Here is a 15,928-nt window from a genome sequence, read left to right on the forward strand (position 1 = left end):
GCTACCATCATAACCATCTTAGGACCTTCAGTAGACTATTTATTTTCTCCACTCTCCCAGCCCAAGTCTTACCTCCCTTCATTCCACTTAAGAATATGTAGGGATCCCAGGCACAGTGGCTCACGTCTGTAATCCCAGCACTTGCAAGGCCAAGGCAGGAGGAGAATCAGTTGAGGCCATGAGTTAGAGACCAGCCTGGGCAACATAACAAGACGCCATCTCTATGAAAAGTTTAAAAATTAGCCAGATGAGGTAGCACGTGCCTGTTGTCCCAGCTACCCAGGAGGCTGAAGTGGGAGGAGAGCCTGTGCCCAGGAAGCTGATCTTGCCACTGCACTCCAGGCTGGGCAACAGAGCAAGACCCTGTCTCTTAAAGAAAAATAAATAAATACATAAATATATGTTTTATTTATATATCTATTTATTTATATTTTATTTATATATAAATATATTTTTATATTATATTTTATTTATATATAAATATGTATTTATATATTTATATTTTATTTATATATAAATACGTATTTATATGTTTATATTTTATTTATATATTTATATTTTATTTATATATTTATATTTTATTTATATATAAATACGTATTTATATATTTATATTTTATTTATATAAATATGTATTTGTATATTTGTTTTAATTAAATATATATTCTTATATGTATATTTTATTTATAAATATATATTTTTATATATACATATGTGCATATTTATTTTATATATATACACATATATATATATCCAGGGAGAGGCACTAATTGTGCAGCTTGGAAAAGTTTCCTAGTGATGCAGTAATGGCCCATTTTCAAAGCACTGTGCTTAGGTTTACCACTTAAAATGTTATTACAGGGCCGGGCACCGTGACTCATGCCTGTAATCCTAGCGCTTTGGGAGGCCGAGGTGGGTGGATCATGAGGTCAGGAGATCGAGATCATCCTGGCTAACACAGTGAAATCCCGTCTCTACTAAAAACATAGAAAATTAGCCGGGCGTGGTGGCGGGCGCCTGTAGTCCCAGCTACTCGGGAGGCTGAGCAGGAGAATGGCACGAAACCGGTAGGCAGAGCTTGCAGTGAGCCAAGACCGCGCCACTGCACTCCAGCCTGGGCAACAGAGCGAGACTCCGTCTCAAAAAAAAAAAAAAAAAAATTGTTATTACAGTTTTCCAGAAGTACACTTTAAAATACTTGTTTTTAAAGTGAGGCATTACAATGGTGTCATGAGCTGACATTCCCAACCTCTGACTAGAAGATTTGGATCAACCCAGGGAACAGGCTTGATTTAAGGGAGTTCTAGTGTTGGTGGTCTTTGCGTAAAAGTGTATGTCTATGTTCGTATGTGGGATTCAGTGGGAATTTTCTTTAACGCTAAAAATTCTAGTTTCCTCGGTATTTGCTTTCCTTCTTCCCCTGTCCTCCCCCAGCCTCCACACACGTGTAACACATTTTATTTGCCAATAGGTCAAGGAGGTTAAAAAGACTTCATCAGGCTTGGAAGTCAGCATGGTTACTGCAGTTCCTGGTAGCCTACCCGTCATGACCATAATTCCAGATGTTGACTGCCTGCTCTGGGCCATTGGGCGGGACCCAAATTCCAAGGGTCTGAGTTTAGACAAACTGGTAAGCTGGCTTGGTCTACCCAAAACATTCGTGAATCTACTAGGAGCCCTATGGTTTTATTTTTCCCCCAGACACCCAAAACTTGGGTGGATTCCGTTGGATTCTTTTCTCTTTTTTCCATGTATTCAGCTTGCGATCAAATTTCATTGCTTCTTCCTTTGAAATTAGAAAAAAAAAAAAAAGAGTTTTCTTTGATTTCCTTTTCCTTTCTTGTCTGGTTTTGTTTTTAGTTTTTGGGGTTTTTTTGTTTTGAGACAAGGTCTTGCTCTGTCACCCAGGCTGGAGTTCAGTGGTGTGATCAAAGCTCACCGCAGTCTCAACCTCCTGGGCTCAAGTGATCCAGCCACCTCAGCCTCTGGAATAGGCGCGACTACATGTGTGCCATAATGCCCAGCTAGTTTTTTTATTTTTTATGTTTTTTAGAGATGAGGTTTCACCATGTGGCCCAGGCTGGTCTCCTCGGCTCAAGCGATTCGCCCATCTCAGCCTCCCAAAGTGCTGGGACTATAGGCATGTGCTGCCACATCTGGCCTTTTTCTTTTCTGTTTTCTTTTCTTTTTTTTGAGACAGGGGCTTGCTTTGTCACCCAGGCTAGTGTACAGTGGCATGATCATAGCTCACTGCAGTCCTGAACTCCTGGGATTAACTGATCCTTCTGCCTCAGCATCCCAAGTAGCTGGAGCTACAGGAGTGTGCCACCACACCTGGCTAATTTTTACGTTTTTTGTAGAGATGGAGTCTCACTATGTTGCCCAGGCTGCTCTTGAACTCCTGGCCTCAAGTGATCCTTCCACCTGGGCCTCCCAAAGTGCTGGAATTATAAACATGAGCCTCCATGCCCAGCCAGCCTGCCACCTCTAACCTAGTTTCCTACTGGCCTCCCTCTTACAGACTTCGTTTTCACTATGTGAATGTCTCTTTCAAGTCCTGTGCTGATCTCTTAGCGTCTACAGTAGGTAATCCAGATTGCTGGGTGGGTAACTGTCTTGTACGTTGTACACAGGGATGGTAACAGATATGAAGCTCTCTCTCTTGGCTCTACCCACACTGTCTATATTTGTGGACAGTTGGCATTTTTACTTGTTCTTTTAAATGTTGAAGTAAAATCTAGAATGGGAGCTTGGGGTGTGGTTCCCAGAGTTTGACCCGAATTTGAACCTTAGTTCTTGCGACATAACAGTTGCATGGCTTTGAGCAAGCAGCTTAATTTCTCTGCCTCAAGTGGTTCATATTCACAATGGGAATGAAAAAAGTCCTTGCCTCACTGGGTTATAGAGCAGAGTAAATGAAAAAGCGCATGCAAAGCAATTTATAACTGAGACCCTAGCTTACATTATGAACACAGTGAGTGTTCACCTGCTGTTGATAATGATGATGATTTTTCTGATATGCTATACTACTCTATTAGTAATAATAGAATATTTTATGTTTGAGGTGCATATATTTATTTTGTTTTGTTTTTTTTTTGGGGGGGGGACAGAGTTTTGCTGTGTTGCCGAAGCTGAAGTACAGTGTTGTGATCTCAGCTGACTGCAACCTCCGCCTCCTGGGTTCTAGCAATTCACCTACCTCAGCCTCCCAAGTAGCTGGGATTACAGGCGTGCACCGCCACTCCCATTGAAGTTTTGTATTTTTTTAGTAGAGACAGGGTTTCACCATGTTGGCCAGGCTGGTCTCGAACTCCTGACCTCAGATGATACGCCCACTGTGGCCTCGCAAGGTGCTGGGATTACAGGCGTGAGCCACTGCACCCGGCCTAAGTGTATGTATTTGATAGAGCCGCTTGAGCAGTGTATACCATTTTGATTTATGTTCTAATACTAAATTTCTGTTGTAATATGGATTCCTTTTTTGTTTCTATAAAAGGTCATTTTTCTGCATGTTAACTTAGAAAATATTCAGGGAGATGTTTTGATTGTAATCTTGTTCAATGACTTAGTAAAACTAGTTTCCTATTTTCATATTAACAAAACTTGTCGGCCAGGCGTGGTGGCTCATGCCTGTAATCCCAGCTTTTTGGGAGGCTGACGCGGGTGGATCACCTGAGGTCAGGAGTTCGAGACCAGCCTGGGCAACACAGTGAAATGCCATCTCTACTAATAATATAAAAATTAGCCAGGCATGGTGATGCATGCCTGTAATCCCAGCTACTTGGGAGGCTGAGGCAGGAGAATCACTTGAACCCAGGAGGTGGAGGTTGCAGTGAGCTGAGATCACACCATTGTACTCCAGCCCTGGCGACAAAAGCAAAACTCCATCTCAAAAAAAAAAAGAAAAAGAAAAACCAAAAGAAAACAACAAAAAGTAGTCATTCCGCTTTTCACCTTTCAAGAGACATTTTGCCATTGTACAGATATAAGCACTGGTAGATCCAGTTTTCAACTAAATTTGCTAACTTTGTTTTGTTTTGTTTTGTTTTGTCACAGGGTCTTGCTCTGTCACCTAGGCTGGAGTACAGTGGTGCCATCGTGGCTCACTGCAGCCTTGCAGCATCAAACTCCTGGGTTCAAGTGATTCTTCTACCTTTGTCCACCACACCTGGCTAATTTTTTTAAAAAATTTTTGTAGACACAAGGTCTCGCTGTATTGCCCAGGCTAATTTTGAACTCCTGGGCTCAAGCGGTCCTCCCACCTCAGCTTCCCAAAGTGCTGGGATCACAAGCATGAACCGTTGCACCCAGCCTATATTTGCTAAATTTTTGAAGAATGGGGCCAAAAAAAAAGGTTCAGTCTCATTTGACATTAAGATATATTTATATAATGCAAACTGAGTGATTACTATGTGCTAGGTCTTGTCAACATGTTACTAATCTAATTTAATCTTGCTAGCAACCAGCAAGGTATAAGGAAGCCAGGAGCACAGAGATACTAGATAATTGACCGGGCTGTAAACTCTGTGGTGTAGGGAGAATGTCTGTATTGTCAGTGATGAAGTCAAAGTCTCATTTGTAATAGAAGCTCAAATATTTGTTGATAAACAGGAGGTTATACAAGGTCTCATAGTTGCAGAGCTAGGATTTGAATTTTGGTCTGTCCGTACCAAAGGTTGTACTTTTTTTTTTAGGCAGAGTCTCGTTCTGTTGCCCAGACTGGAGTGCAGTGGCGCCATCTCAGCTCACTGCAATCTCTGCCTCCTGGGTTCAAGTGATTCTCCTGCCTCAGCTTCCCAAGTAGCTGGGACTTCCCAAGTAGGGAAGTCCCACACCTGGCTAATTTTTTGTATTTTTAGTAGAGACAGGGTTTCACCATGTTGGCCAGGCTGGTCTCGAACTCCTGACCTCAGGTGATCTGCCCGCCTTGGCCTCCCAAAGTGCTAGGATTTACAGGCGTGAACCACTGCACCCGGTTGGTTGTACTCTTAAGCTCTATGGCTGCTTACTTCCTACTTCTGCCATATCTCTACTGCTCACATGTGCTTAGGATTTGCAAAGCCACATGATAAGCATTGTACATCTTCTTAAAGCAAAAATTTGACCTCATGTAGGGAAAGATTTTTGGTTAAGGGAGACATCAGTATGTGGTTTTTGTTTTGTTTTGTTTTTTGCTTTTATTCTGAGAATCTGGAAAAAACATCAGTATGTTTTAGAGTAAAATGCAAAAGTTGCTTGGATTTTTAAAGATAAAATGGTAAGCTTCATAGAGATGTGCTTTTGGCCCAGCATGGTGGCTCACACCTGTAATCCCAGTGCTTTGGTAGATCTAGGCGTGAGGCTCACTTGAGGCCAGAAGTTTGAGGTCAGCCTGGGAAACAGCAAGACCTATTCTATAAAAAAATGTTTAAAAGGCCAGGCGTGGTGGCTCACACCTGTAATCGCAGCACTCTGGGAGGTTGAGGCGGGTGGATCACGAGGTCAGGAGATCAAGACCATCCTGGCTAACATGGTGAAACCTTGTCTCTACTAAAAATGCAAAAAAAATTAGCCAGGCATGGTGGCAGGCATCTGTAGTCCCAGCTATTTGGGAGGCTGAGGCAGGAGAATGGCGTGAACCGGGGAGGCGGAGCTTGCAGTAAGCCGAGATCGTGCCACTGCACTCCGGCCCGGGCGACAGAGCGAGACTCCATCTCATAATTAATAAATAAATAAATGTTAAAAAATTATCCGGGTGGTGGCACATGCCTCTAGTCCTAGCTACTCAGGAGGCTAAGGCAGCAGGAGGACTGCTTAAGCCCAGGAGGTCAAGATTGCAATGAGCCATGATCACGCCACTGTACTGCAGCCTGGGTAACAGAGTGAGACCCTGTCTCTAAAAAAAACTAAATAAGCATACAAATATGCTTTTGGTGACTGCTTAGGTCAGTGTGCCTCAGGAGCAGTGCTTCCATGGGACAAGTTGAAAAGCTGGACTCCAGAGGGATTCCAAGTGGCACACCTGATAGTTGAGTGATTCCTCTTCATGTCTACCTGGCCAGTTGAATTGTACATTGCAATGTCAAATCCCATTAAAACGCCTCAGAAGTGGATAAAATACTACCTTGTCCATTAAGGAAGATATGAAACTTGCCAACTTTTTTTTCTAATTTTTAAGTTTTTAATAGAGGCAGGATCTCACTATGTTGCCCAAGCTGATCTCAAACTCCTGGGCTTAAGGGATCCTCCCTCCTCAGCTTCTCAAAGTGCTGGGATTACAGGTGTGGGCCCACTGTACCCAGCTTGAAACTTGCCAGCTTTAAATGCCTTCCATGTTGCAGCTGAGTCTCAGGGTTTCTTGGAGATTCTCGCTGCAGTTCCCATGTGAAATGAGGGAGGGAGATCCAGAGGTTTGATCTACCTTTTTTTGTAGGTGGGCCAAGTGTTTACATGATGTCTCTTTGTAATTATAGGGAATTCAAACCGATGACAAGGGTCATATCATAGTAGATGAATTCCAGAATACCAACGTAAAAGGCATCTATGCAGTGGGGGATGTATGTGGAAAAGCTCTTCTCACTCCAGGTAAGGTCTCTTGCCTTCTTGGTGAGGGAGGGTCTGTGTGTTACCTGATCCATCCAGCTCTTCACTGTCAAATCTGCAGTCTGCTTAAGCAAAGTTAAAAGGATGAGTGTCTTTACGTTGTCAAAATGGTACAATGTGTTGAAATAGATATTGGTTGGATACCTGACATTATCTGAATAAAAGACTTAAAATGCTTAGCAGAGACTGAAATTTTCATGCAGACAATATGATGACCCTTTGCGGAACTCTCTTAAGTTAGGAGCAGACTTGTGCTTGGTGGCAGTGGAAGGAAGTGGCATTTGGAAGAAGTAATTTAGATTGGCTTTTTTTTTTTGGAGACAGAGTCTCACTCTGTTACCCAGGCTGGAGTGCAGTGGCGTGATCATGGGCTCACTGCAGTTTCAACCTTCCTGGGCTCAGGTGATCCTCCCACCTCAGACTCCCAAGTAGCTGGGATCACAGGTGCATTTTTTGTAGAGACAGGATTTTACCATGTTGTCTTGAACCCCTGGGCTTAAGCAGTCCGCCTGCCTCAGCCTCCCAGAATGTTAGGATTACAGGCATGAGCCACCACACACAGCCTAGATTGTCATTCTTGTATGACTGGTCTTGATGCAACCAAGACTGATTTCCTTCTCTCCCGCATCCCATACCTCAACCCGCTTCCTAAGCACCATTTCAAGCTCTGTCCTGTCTCTATCCATTAATGATGCCACTTGATCTACTATTAATCTGTACCCTTCTGGAACCTCATCAGTGATTCCAGTACGTCCCAGGGCCTTATATCAGGATATGAAACCTATGCCAGTCACACACTCAAACCCTTTTAGTTCCTTTAGAAAGTTCTTGCTCTTGGCTGGGTGTGGTGGCTCCCAGCACTTTGGGAGGTTGAAGGAGGAGGATCGCTTGAGTCTAGTAGTTTGAGACCAGGCTGGGCAACATAGTGAGATGTTGTCTCTATTAAAAAAAATAAAGATTTGGCTGGGCACGGTGGCTCACGCCTGTAATCTCAGCACTTTGTGAGGCCAAGGCAGGCGGATCACAAGGTCAAGAGATCGAGACCATCCTGGCCAACATGGTGAAACTTCATTTCTATTAAAAATACAAAAATTAGCTGGGCGTGGTGGCTCAAGCCTGTAGTCCCAGCTACTCAGGAGGCTGAGGCACGAGAATTGCTTCAACCTGGGAGGCAGAGGTTGCAGTTAGCCGAGATGGCGCACTGCTCTCCAGCCTGGCAACAGAGCGAGACTCCGTCTAAAAACAACAACAACAATAATAATAATAATAGTAATAATAAAGATTCTAGGCACAGTGGCTCACGCTTGTAATCCCAGCACTTTGGGAGTACAGTGGCACAATCTCAGCTCACTGGAACCTCTGCCTCCCGGTTGAAGTGATTCTCCTGTCTCAGCTTCCCAAGTAGCTGGGACTACAGGCACACACCACCACACCTGGCTAATTTTTATATTTCTAATAGCGACGGGGTTTCACCATGTTGGCCAGGCTGGTTTGGAATTCCTGACCTCGGCCCTGCAAAATGCTGGGATTACGGGCATGAGCCACTGCACCCAGGCAAGAATAAACTTTTAAGTGAAAAAAAAAAAAAATTACTGTTGCCGGGTGCAGTGGCTCACACCTGTAATCCCAGCACTTTAAGAGGCCAAGGTGGGCGGATCACCTGAGGTCGGGAGTTCAAAACCAGCCTGCCTAACACGGTGAAACCCCGTCTCTACTAAAAATACAAGATTAGCCGGGCGTGGTGGTGCATGCCTGTAATCCTAGCTACTTGGGAGGCTAAGGCAGGAGAATCGCTTGAACCTGGGAGGTGGAGGTTGTGGTGAGCCGAGATCACGCCATTGCACTCCAGCCTGGGCAACAAGAGCAAAACTCCGTCTCAAACAAAACAAAACAAAACAAAACTAATTACTGTCAAGTTAATACGGTTATAAAATAGAACTAAAGATGCTCAAAACTAATATAGTTTGTTCCATAAATATTGTATTGAAAAGCTAATATCTTAATTAAGTAGATTAACTGCCAGGTAAGTGAGAACTTGTGAATGTGTCTTTTGGGAGTGGGGCCAGACAGGTTGAGCATCCCTTATCTGAAATGCTTGGGACCAGAAGTGTTTCCAATTTCAGATTTTGGAATATTTGCATATATATAATGAGATATTTTGCAGATGCGACCCAAGTCGAAACACGGAATTCATCTGTTTTACATACACCTTATACGCATAGTCGGAAGGTAATTTTATACGATATTTTAAATAATTGTGTGCATGAGACATAATTTTGCATTTTTGACTGCAACCCTTCACATGAGGTCAGGTGTGGAATTTTCCATTTGTGGCATCACGGTGCTCAAACATTTTGGATTTTGGATTTTGAATTTCTGAAGTAGGGATGCTCAACCTGTAATAGAATGTATAGAATTCTCATAAGCCAGTCATTTTGAGTTGTTTGCTGAGGCATGTATGTCTTCACTGTAGTCTAGATAGTGTAATGAACAATGGCATGAAACTGTCAGAACTAGGGCATTAAGCTAGATGGATAAATGGCTAGTGGAACAATTTAGCTATATTAAAATAGACAGTAAGATAAACACTGATTTTAAAATATCTCCATAGTTGCAATAGCTGCTGGCCGAAAACTTGCCCATCGACTTTTTGAACATAAGGAAGATTCCAAATTGGATTATAACAACATCCCAACTGTGGTCTTCAGCCACCCCCCTATTGGGACAGTGGGACTCACAGAAGGTAGGTATTTAAAAACTGAAGGTAATTTGTGGTTTCCTTCCTCTTTCCCCTGCCCCCAACTTTAAATTAGGTCGCTGTCAGCTGATGAAACCTATCTCAGTCCCAGATTACATTGCTTTTTGGTTCCTCTCTTGTCATAGTTCCAGTTTTTTCACCTACTATTACTTCGAATGTACAGTATCTTTCCTTCACACCACCCTATCTCTTTCGTCTTTTTTTTCTAGCTTTTTTATTTGAACTAATTTTAAATTTAAAAGAAAGCTCTAAAAATAGTACAAAGGACTCCTCTCTAACCTTAATATTTTTGCTTTTTCATTTTTTCGCTCTACACACACACATCACACACACACAAATATATCTTTCCTAAGAACTGGCCCTTATGTAAACTGAGTATCATTTTCTTTTCTTTGTTTTTTTGTTTTTTTTTGAGACAAGCTCTCCCGCTGTCACCCAGGCTGTAGTGCATTGGCATGACCTCGGCTCACTGCAACCTCTGCCTCTGGGCACAAGCAATTCTTCTGCCTCAGCCTCCCAAATAGCTGGGACTGCCAGACCTGCACCACCACCATGCCTGGCTAATTTTTTGTAGAGACAGGGTTTCACTGTGTTGCCCAGGCTGTTCTCAATCTCCTAGGCTCAAGCGATCTGCCTGCCTCCATCTCTCAAAGTGCAGGGATTACCAGCACAAACCACTGTGCCCGGCCTTTCTTTTCATCTAGAGGCAAAATTCCTCAGTCTTTCTTTTGTCTTACATGACACTGACATTTATTTTGTAGAATGTCTGTCATTTTGGTGTGGTTTGATATTTCCTCGTGGTTTGATTCAGGTTATGTTATTTCTGGCCATCTCCCTCTTTGATAGTTCAGTGTAATTGTTTAGTTTTCTGATAGATGCTTTTTTTTAATGTGCATTGTAGATGAGGCCATTCATAAATATGGAGAAGAAAATGTGAAGATCTATTCAACCAGCTTTACCCCGATGTATCACGCAGTTACCAAAAGGAAAACAAAATGTGTGATGAAAATGGTCTGTGCTAACAAGGAAGAAAAGGTAAGGAAAAATCCAGCAAACTAAATAGTGCTCTGCAAAATGGACAGGGATGGCAGTATTTTGCAGGGGTGGAAAGGAGGGAGACCAAGCCGGTAAACCTTCTGATTCAACTGGGCAGGCCCACTTTGATCTGTCTTATATGTATTTTGGGGTTCTTCATAATATTTCATCGAGAAGGAGGTTCCACTCCTTTTAAAAAATAAGGATGATGCTGGGCATGGTGGCTCACACCTGTAATCTCAGCACGCTGGGAGGCTGAGGCGGGTGGATCACCTGAGGTCAGGAGTTCGAGACTAGCCTGACCAACGTGGTGAAACCCCATCTCTACTAAAAATAGAAAAATTAGCCTGGCATGGTGGTAGGCACCTGTAATCCCAGGTACTCGGGAGGCTGAGGCAGGAGAATCACTTGAACCTGGGAGGCAGAGGTTGCAGTGAGCCAAGATCATGCTACTGCACTCCAGCCTGGGCAACAAAGTGAGACTCCATCTCAAAGCAAAAAAAAAAAAAAAAAAAAAACAAAGAAGAGGAGAGGCCAGGCGCTGTGGTTCATGCCTATAATCCTAACACTTTGGGAGGCCGAGGTAGGCGGATTGCCTGAGCTCAGGAGTTTGAGACTAGCCTGGGCAACATGGTGAACCCCTGTCTCTACTAAAAATACAAAAATTAGCTGGGCATGGTGGTGCCATGAACATTCCTCAGTAGCCTGTGATTTCTGGATATTGAATCATGAAGGCTCCTTCTTAGTTATTTCTTCATACCAGTTATCATTCATTCAGTTGACAAACATTATGAGTCCATTCTTCTCAAGACTAAGAACTGCGATATGGAGAGGAATAATATGAAGAGCCGGCCATCACCAGAGGCTCTTTATAGGTTCAATTAAGATCAATTAAGATCATAATATCGGTCAGACAACGTGACTCATGCCTGTAATCCCAGCACTTTGGGAGGTGAGGTGGGTGGATCACTTGAGCCCGGGAGTTCAAGACCAGCCTGGCCAACATGGTGAAACCCCATCTCTGGTAAAATTACAAAATGAGCTGGGTGTGGTGGTGCGTGCCTGTAATCCCAGCTACTCGGGAGGCTGAGGCAGGAGAAGCATTTGAACCCAGGAGGTGGAGGTTGCAGTGAGCCGAGATCATGCCATTGCACTCCAACCTGGGCAACAAGAGCGAAACTCTGTCTCAAAAAAAAAAAAAGAAAAAGAAAAGAAGATGTTTCTCTTTTTTTCCCAGGTGGTTGGGATCCATATGCAGGGACTTGGATGTGATGAAATGCTGCAAGGTTTTGCCGTTGCAGTGAAGATGGGAGCAACGAAGGCGGACTTTGACAACACAGTCGCCATTCACCCTACCTCTTCAGAAGAGCTAGTCACACTTCGTTGAGAACCCTGAGACGCGTGTGGCTGGCAGCGGGACCCATAGATCTTCTGAAATGAAACAAATAATCACACTGACTTACTGTTTCAGTTTTATGTATTTCTTTATTTTAATCAGGATCTTCTGATAGTGGAAATTTTTAGTACATAGTAGAACTTATTTATGGAGTTAGAGATTTGTAATGTTATCCAGGATTGATTTTCATTTGATCACATCTCACAATAATTAATATTTTCAAGTTTTTTTTTTTTATTAACAGCTCTGTGCTAGTTTTTTTTTTTTTCTGTTTTAGCCTCATCCCAAATATAAAACTTTGTGAAGTACAATTAACTTAATGTACTTGAATGAACAGAACTTGCTATTTTTTTTTTTTTTTTTTCTTTTTTGAGACAGAGTTTTGTTCTCATTGCCCAGGCTGGAGTGCAGTGGCACTACCTCGGCTCACCACAACCTCTGCCTCCCAGGTTCAAGCAATTCTCTTGCCTCAGCCTCCCAAATAGCTGGGATTACAGGCGTGTACCACCACACCTGACTAATTTTGTATTTTTAGTAGAGATGGGGTTTCTCCATGTTGGTCAGGCTGGTCTCGAACTCTTGGCCTCAGGTGATCTGCCCGCCTCAGCCTCCTGAGGTACTGGGATTACAGGCATGAGCCACTGTGCCGGCCTGCTAATTTTCATAGAAGTTGATGGCAATTCTTCACGTGTAAACAATACCAGTGCACAGAACCTTTATATATTTTTTGAAACCAGTACTGTGCTCTTCATATAACAAAGCTGCTTCAAGGATGTGACCTTTTTCTAAAGGTATGTAATGTGAGAAGCCGGCCTGCCTTATTATTTTCTTTTTTCTTTTTTTTTTTTAATCATTAAAAATGGTTTGTGGCCAGGCCCAGTGGCTCAGGCCTATAATTCTAGCACTTTGGGAGGCCAAGGCAGGAGGATCACTTGAGCCCACTTGTTTGAGGCCAGCATGCACAGCATAGCAAGACTGCATCTCTACAGAAAGTAAAAAAAATTACCCGAGTGTGGTGGTGTGCACCTGTAGTCCGCTACTTGGGAGGCTGAGGTGAGAGGATCACTTGAGCTTGGGTGATGTGAGGCTACAGTGAGTCCTAATCATGCCACTGCACTCAATCTTGGACAACAGAGCAAGACCCTGTCTCAAAAAAAAAAAAAGTATGCATTATTTTTATGAGATGAAGTGCATCAAACTTGGGAAAGATTTGAGGAGGCTGGGACCCTCCTGGGAAAACCCACCTTGAAAACAGATACAAGAGATTTAGAAGTGATTCCTACTTTCAGAAGGAGGTGGATTCAAATACTTCAAAAGTCCCTTCCTCTGCTCAGTGTTTATAGTTCAATGAATAATTTCAGTATTTGTATGTGTTCTTGTCATTTTATTTTTTCTGAAAATCTTCCAAAAATTTGAAAATAAAATTAACAGCTTTTTCTTCTTATAAAATTTGTTACCGTGAGCTTTAACTGGTACACAGGAAATTGGTTCATTTTCTAAGGATATTTCACATTGGAGAATTGGTTGCCTGTGCTTACGGGGGTGAAAAGAGAGTTCTCGTATAAAAATAAAGATCAGAGGTATAAACGTAACATTTAGCAGATTAATGGCTGAGTTGGAAGAAAAGCCTAGAAATCATTTAGGTCTTTAACACTTTATTTCTATTAGGTTTTACCGGCTAGTTCAATTTTTCCATGATTTTCATTAGTCATCCAGTGTTACTGAATTCTTTTTTTTTTTTTTTTTTTTTTTTTTTTTTGAGACAGGGTCTCCCTTTGTCGCCCGGCTGGAGTGTAGTGGTGCGATCTCAGGTCACTGCAGCGTCCGTCTCCCAGGTTCTAGCAGTTCTCCTGCATCAGCCTACTGAGTAGCTGGGACTACAGGCGCATGCCACCACACCCAGCTAATTTTTGTATTTTTAGTAGAGATGGGGTTTCACCATGTTGGCCAGGCTGGTCTTCATCTGTTGACCTCGTGATCGGCCCGCCTTGGCCTCCCAAAGTGCTGCGATTACAGGCGTGAGCCACCACGCCGGGCCCACTGAATTCTTTGCTGTGTGTTCTGTTAAGCTTTTACTGATTGTCCTTCTGGTTAGTGATGGCCAGTTACTGCACTGACTTTTTTTTTTTTTTTTTTTTTTGAGACCAAGCCTGGCTCTGTTGCCCAGGCTGGAGTGCAGTGGCATCATCTTGGCTCACTGCAGCCTCTGCCTCCCAGGTTCAAGTGATTCTCCTGCCTCAGCCTCCCAAGTAGCTGGGACTACAGGCACACACCACCACACCTGGCTGATTTTTGTACCGTTAGTAGAGATGGGGTTTCACCGTGTTGGCCAGGCTGGTCTTAAACTCCTGACCTTAGGTGATCTGCCCACCTCAGCGTCCCAAAGTGCTGGGATTACAGGCATGAACCACCGCGCCCAGCCTATTTATCTTGATTAAATAACACTGGTATCTAGCAGTACCCTAGGCACTGTGGAGATACAAACATGACTTTCCAAAGGGTTTGCCTTTCAATTAATTGCAGTAGTTTACAGTTGTTAGCGTGACTCACCACATCCAGCCTGCACTGACTTCTTAAGTAGGCCCAATGTCAATGAAAGAAAAATATTGTATTAGCAAGGAAATTATATGTATTTGTGGTGGGATAAGAAAATAGGATCCCCAAACTTGGGCGTGGACAAATGTAGCCATTTCTCCCCTCTTCCCCTAGCCTAAAAGACAGTGGACCAAGGTTCTAGGCTCCATTCTGCTGGTGGATTTCTCACTGTGCACAGACCCCAACCTTGAGATGTGCCTCTGTCAGGGAAATGGGAGGCCCTATTTTAACATCTATTTTAACATCATGTGTTCTTAATCTCACGTTTATCCTTTCTGCTGCCTGTGTGCTGGTTCCATAGTAAACCAAAAAGAAAGTACAGTACCCTTATCTGAGTTCCTGTCTGCTTTCTCATCAGTCCTTGAACTGGTCCAGCCCTTGAGGTGTTGTGGCTTAACAACCTCTATTACTGAAAGCACCAAGAAATGTAAAGATACAGTGGCTCACACCTATAATCCCAGGACTTTGGGAGGCCAAGACGGGTGGATCACCTGAGGTCACAGGTTCGAGACCAGCCTGGCCAACATGATGAAACCCCATCTCTACTAAAAATACAAAAATTAGCCAGGCGTGGTGGCTGGTGCCACCCAGCTACTCAGGAGGCTGAGACAGGATAAACACTTGAACCTCGGAGGTGGAGGTTACAGTGAGCCAAGATGGCACCACTGCACTCCAGCCCAGGCAATAGTGTGAGACTCTGTTTAAAAAAAAAAAAAAAAAATACAAAGCAGCACGTTGTATAATATGGACCACATTGTAGTTGCACAGTAGATGTTTACTGAAGGAAAGACATGTTACTTGCTTTCAAGTAATCTTATAATCTAGAATGAGAGACCATTTCTATACAAATAAAGCAAGTAAGTACAGGATGACTATATGATTTATTGACTAAAATGGCACACTTTCAAGAGTGAAAGGAGTGTCACTGACAGTTTACACAATTGGTACAGATTAGTACTGCCCTAAATAAATAGGAGATTACCGCCCTCATTACATATTATTAGAGAGGTAAAAGGATACCGGTTCAGAGGACCAGAAGTGCACTGTTGCTGGGAAAAGCGAGAAAAAGTTCACAAAGGAGGTTAGGTAAGATTTGAAATGTGGGGGCTGTAGAGGAAAAGGCCAGAGCAGGTAGAAAGTACAGTGAAGGAAGGACTGGATAAATTATTGTATTGCTGGATGGGCATGGTGGCTCATGCCTGTAGTACCAGCACTTTGGGAGGCTGAGGCAGGCGGATTACCTGACGTCAGGAGTTCAAGACCAGCCTGACCAACATGGTGAAATCCCATCTCTACTAAAAATACAAAAATTAGCCAGGCATGGTGGTGTGTGCCTGTAATCCCAGCTACTCGGGGCGCTGAGGCATGAGAATCACTGGAATCTGGGAGTTGGAGGTTGCAGTGAGCAGAGATGGCCCATTGCATTCCAGCCTGGGCTACAAGAGTGAAACTCGGTCTTAAAAAAAAAATTGCTGTATAACAAACTATCTTATAATAGAGACCATCTTAAATCTCATGATTTGTGGATCAGTAATTGGGGCTAGGCTCAGCGGCTGGTTCTTC

General features: G+C 43.2%; 2 protein-coding genes across 3 annotated transcripts in view; both read left to right on the forward strand.

Annotated features, from left to right (window-relative positions):
- Window positions 1-13,214, forward strand: part of GSR (glutathione-disulfide reductase) — a 58,056-nt gene extending 44,842 nt beyond the window's left edge. For both annotated transcript variants that reach the window (XM_050802508.1, XM_050802507.1), the window contains exons 9-13: window positions 1,471-1,629; window positions 6,452-6,563; window positions 9,193-9,324; window positions 10,241-10,374; window positions 11,612-13,214. In XM_050802508.1, coding sequence (XP_050658465.1) covers window positions 1,471-1,629; window positions 6,452-6,563; window positions 9,193-9,324; window positions 10,241-10,374; window positions 11,612-11,761 — 687 coding nt within the window. In that variant the 3' untranslated portion in view covers window positions 11,762-13,214. The remainder of the gene's footprint in view (window positions 1-1,470; window positions 1,630-6,451; window positions 6,564-9,192; window positions 9,325-10,240; window positions 10,375-11,611) is intronic.
- GTF2E2 (general transcription factor IIE subunit 2) overlaps window positions 1-15,928 on the forward strand; it is a 381,513-nt gene that overhangs the window by 259,000 nt on the left and 106,585 nt on the right. The window lies entirely within an intron of this gene.

Source organism: Macaca thibetana, chromosome 8 (assembly GCF_024542745.1).
Source record: "Macaca thibetana thibetana isolate TM-01 chromosome 8, ASM2454274v1, whole genome shotgun sequence".
Classification (NCBI taxonomy): Eukaryota; Metazoa; Chordata; class Mammalia; order Primates; family Cercopithecidae; genus Macaca; species Macaca thibetana.